The 3759-nt window shown below is 64.2% G+C and overlaps 1 protein-coding gene across 1 annotated transcript; it reads left to right on the top strand.

Moving 5' to 3' along the window:
- Positions 1 to 287: 287 nt before the first annotated feature.
- Positions 288 to 2611, top strand: IRF2BP2 (interferon regulatory factor 2 binding protein 2). The gene is made up of 2 exons (XM_082756760.1): positions 288 to 1505; positions 1759 to 2611. The coding sequence occupies exons 1-2, from the start codon at positions 428 to 430 to the stop codon at positions 2472 to 2474; spliced, it is 1794 nt and encodes a 597-aa protein (XP_082612886.1). The 5' UTR covers positions 288 to 427; the 3' UTR covers positions 2475 to 2611.
- Positions 2612 to 3759: the final 1148 nt, after the last annotated feature.

The following is a 3759-nucleotide window of genomic DNA, read 5'->3' as shown; positions in this document are numbered from 1 at the left end:
GCCCCGGCCCCCGCGGCAGTCCCCGCCCCGCCCCGCCGCGCCGCGCCGGCCCCCGCCGCCCCGCGCCGCCCCGTAGTAGCCAGCGAGCGGGGGAGCCGTGCGGGCGGCAGCGGCCGCAGCCCTGCGCCAGCCGCGCCGCGGAGATGCGCGTCCCCGCCGCGCTGTGAGCGCCGCCGGCGGAGACGGCGAGGGGAGCGGCGGCCCCCGCAGCGGCTCTGCCTGCCGGGGGCAGCGCTCGGAAGACGAAGGCGAGGGGGAGGGCGCCGGGCGGACCGTGCCGCTGCGCCCCAGCCGCCCCGTCGGGGCTCCGGTGGCGAGAGGAGGCGGCGGCGGCGGAGGAGGAGGAGGAGGAGGCGGCCGGAGCCGGAGCCGGAGCCGGAGCCGGAGCCGGAGCGGGGGGCGCTCGCCGCTGCCCCGGGGCCGGGACATGTCGTCGGCGGCGGTGGCGGCTGCTTCCCGCAGGCAGTCGTGCTACCTGTGCGACCTGCCCCGCATGCCCTGGGCCATGATCTGGGACTTCACCGAGCCCGTCTGCCGGGGCTGCGTCAACTACGAGGGCGCCGACCGCGTGGAGTTCGTCATCGACACGGCGCGGCAGCTGAAGCGGGCGCACGGCTGCTTCCCCGAGGGCCGGGCCCCGCCGCCGCCGCACGCCAAGCAGCCGCCGCTCTCCGCCAAGGAGCTGCTGGCGCAGCAGCAGCAGCAGCTCGGACACCCGGCGGCCGCGGCGGCGGCGGCGGCGGCGGCGGCGGCCGAGGCGGCGGCGCGGCCCCCGCCGCAGCCCCTGGAGCGCTACCCGCTGGCTGCCGAGCGGCCGCCGCCCCGCCTGGGCGCCGAGTACGGCGGCGGCCGGCAGGTGAACGGCATCCTGGTGCCCAACGGCTTCCCCAAGCCCGAGGAGCCGCCCGAGCTCAACCGGCAGAGCCCCAACCCGCGGCGGACACACGCCGTGCCGCCCACCCTGGTGCCGCTGGTCAACGGCGCCGGGCTCCCCGCCGCCATCGGCAGCCTGGGCAGCCGCGCCGCCGCCGCCGCCGCCTCGCTGGCCGCCATCTCGGCCGCGCCCGCCCCGCTGGCCGTGCCCGTGCCCCAGCAGCCGGCGGCGGCGGCGCAGGCGGCGGCGGCGGCGGCGGCCGGGGGGGGCGGGCAGCCCGGCGAGCTGGGGCACAAGCGGCCCGGCTCCGTCTCCTCCTCGTCCTCCTCGTCGGGCGGCGGCGGCGCGGCGGGGGAGCACGACGGGGGAGCCAAGGAGAAGCGCGGCTCGGCAGAGAGCCTGCCGGCGGCGGCGGCGGCGGCAGCGGCGGAGCTGGGCGGCGAGGGCAAGGGCCGAGCAGGGGGCGAGGAGTGGCTGGCCAAGCCCAAGACGGTGCGGGACACGCTGCTGGCCCTGCACCAGCACGGCGGGCACGCCGTGCCCCCCTTCGACAGCAAGTTCAAGAAGGAGCCGGGCATGGCGGGCGGCCGGCTGCTGGGCTACGAGACCAACGGGGCCGTGGCCAAGCCAGGTGAGGCGCTGCGGGCACCTGGAGGTGGGCTCGGGGTGGCATTGGGCTCGGGGTGGCGTGGGGAATGGGGCGGCTTTGGGCACGGGGTTGTGTTGGGCGCAGGGTGGCTCTGGGCACGGAGTGGCTTCAAGCACGCGGTGGCCAGGCGTGCCCGCCAACGCCGACACCTGGACGCTTTCACGGAGTTGGCGTTGCAGCTGCGATGCCTTCTAACCTTCCTCCTCCTCCTCTTCCTTTCCGCCTTGCTTTCCAGGGGCCCGGGCAGCCCGGAAGAGGAAGCCATCCCCCGAGCCGGAGGGCGAGGCGGGACCCCCGAAGATCAACGGGGAGGCGCAGCCCTGGCTGCCGACCTCGTCGGAAGGGATGAAGATGCCGCTGACGGCCACCTCCTTCATGTCGCCCCCGCCGCCCACCGCCTCGCCCCACTCCAACCGGACCACGCCGCCCGAGGCGGCCCAGAACGGCCAGTCCCCCATGGCCGCGCTCATTTTGGTGGCGGACAATGCCGGGGGCAACCACGCCTCCAAAGAGGCCAACCAGGTCCACTCCACCACCAGGAGGAACAGCAGCAGCCCCCCCTCGCCCTCCGCCATGAACCAAAGAAGGCTGGGCCCTGGCAGGGAGGTGCCGGGCCAGGGGGCCAACGCGGCGGGCGGGCTGGAGCCCGTGCACCCCGCCAGCCTGCCGGACTCGTCCCTCGCCGCCAGCGTCCCGTTGTGTTGTACCCTGTGCCACGAGCGCCTGGAAGACACCCATTTTGTGCAGTGCCCCTCGGTCCCGTCCCACAAGTTCTGCTTCCCCTGCTCCCGGCAAAGCATCAAGCAGCAGGGAGCCAGCGGGGAGGTGTATTGTCCCAGCGGGGAGAAGTGTCCCCTGGTCGGCTCCAACGTCCCCTGGGCCTTCATGCAGGGGGAGATCGCCACCATTCTGGCCGGAGATGTGAAAGTCAAAAAGGAGAGAGACTCGTGACTTTGCCGGCCTCGCGGCCCGACGCCACCTTTAACTCAAACTGCTTGAATTCTGTATATATCTATAAATATATATATATAAATATATATATATCTCCAAGACAAGGGAAATGTAGACTTCATAAACATGGCTGTATAATTTTGATTTTTTTGAATACATTGTGTTTCTATATTTTTTGAAGACAAAAGGTATGTACTTATTATAAAGGCATTTCTTCTAATTCTTCTCCTTTTTTTTCCCTTTTTTTTTGTTTCCCCCCCTTTTTTTTCCTTCCCTTTTGTTATAGCAACTATTTGTTGTGCTTCCCTGGTGACAGTTACTGTTCAATGTAGGCTGTGACTTGCGCTGCTTTTTTTAGAGAGCACTTGGCAAACCAGAAATGCTTCTAGCTGTATTTGTATGCACTTGTTTCTTTTTTTTTTTTCTTTTCTTTTTTTCCTTTTTTTTTTTTTTTAAATGCCAAATACACTTTCTGACATTGTAAAGATCGCCTTACTGTCTGTGATTCCTTATTCCTGGCCCCTGTTTCTGTAGAGCTGGTCGCATGCAGGCTCGGTCCGAGGTGGTTGGGGAGCAGCGTGGCTAGCCGTGGCGGGGACGCTCTTTGCCACCCCGCGTGCCAGGCGAGCGTAGGGAGCACGAGGGGTTTCTCCCAGAAACGGCTGTCTCGTGTTGCGGCGGCAGATCCGCCGGATCGAGTCCAAAATTCCTCTGTGTTTCTCAAGGGAAGTTGCCTTCGGAGTAGGATGTGGAGAGGTGTCTGAGAGGCGCTGTTGAGTTAGGGATTTCTGGGTTGGTTTGTTTTTGTTGTTCTTTTTTTTTTTTTTTTTTTTTCTTTTAAGGCAAAGTTGACCGCAGTTCACGTGATCAGTTGTAAGATTACAAAACTGCATTTGTTCACCAATTGCATACTATAACGTGGAGTTTTGATAGCCAACCTAATGACACAATTGGTGAATGCACCGACGTAGCACTGCCATCTCTGAAGGTCTTCAGCGTCACTTAAGTTGTTTTTTTTGTGTCTTTGGACAATGATGGGGATGTGGGGGAGAGACTGATTTTTTTTTTTTTTTTCTAATTTTACTTTTAATTTTCAGATAGTGCAGGTGGACTTTGAGTTTGCTTATCAGTCACCTCTGGTGCTGTTGCTATTGTTACTATCGCTGACATGGTGTTTCCAAGTAGTGGCAGGTACAGTGTGGTACAATGACAGCAGTGACTGAGGTTCTGCCAGATTGCCTGCGGGCATATCAGTGACAGCCCAAATGTGGGTGGAGGAAACCTG

Source organism: Aythya marila (genome assembly GCF_965140915.1).
Source record: "Aythya marila genome assembly, chromosome: 3".
NCBI lineage: Eukaryota > Metazoa > Chordata > Aves > Anseriformes > Anatidae > Aythya > Aythya marila.
The sequence above is the reverse complement of the archived record's forward strand: the minus strand, read 5'-3'. Positions and strand labels throughout refer to the sequence as shown.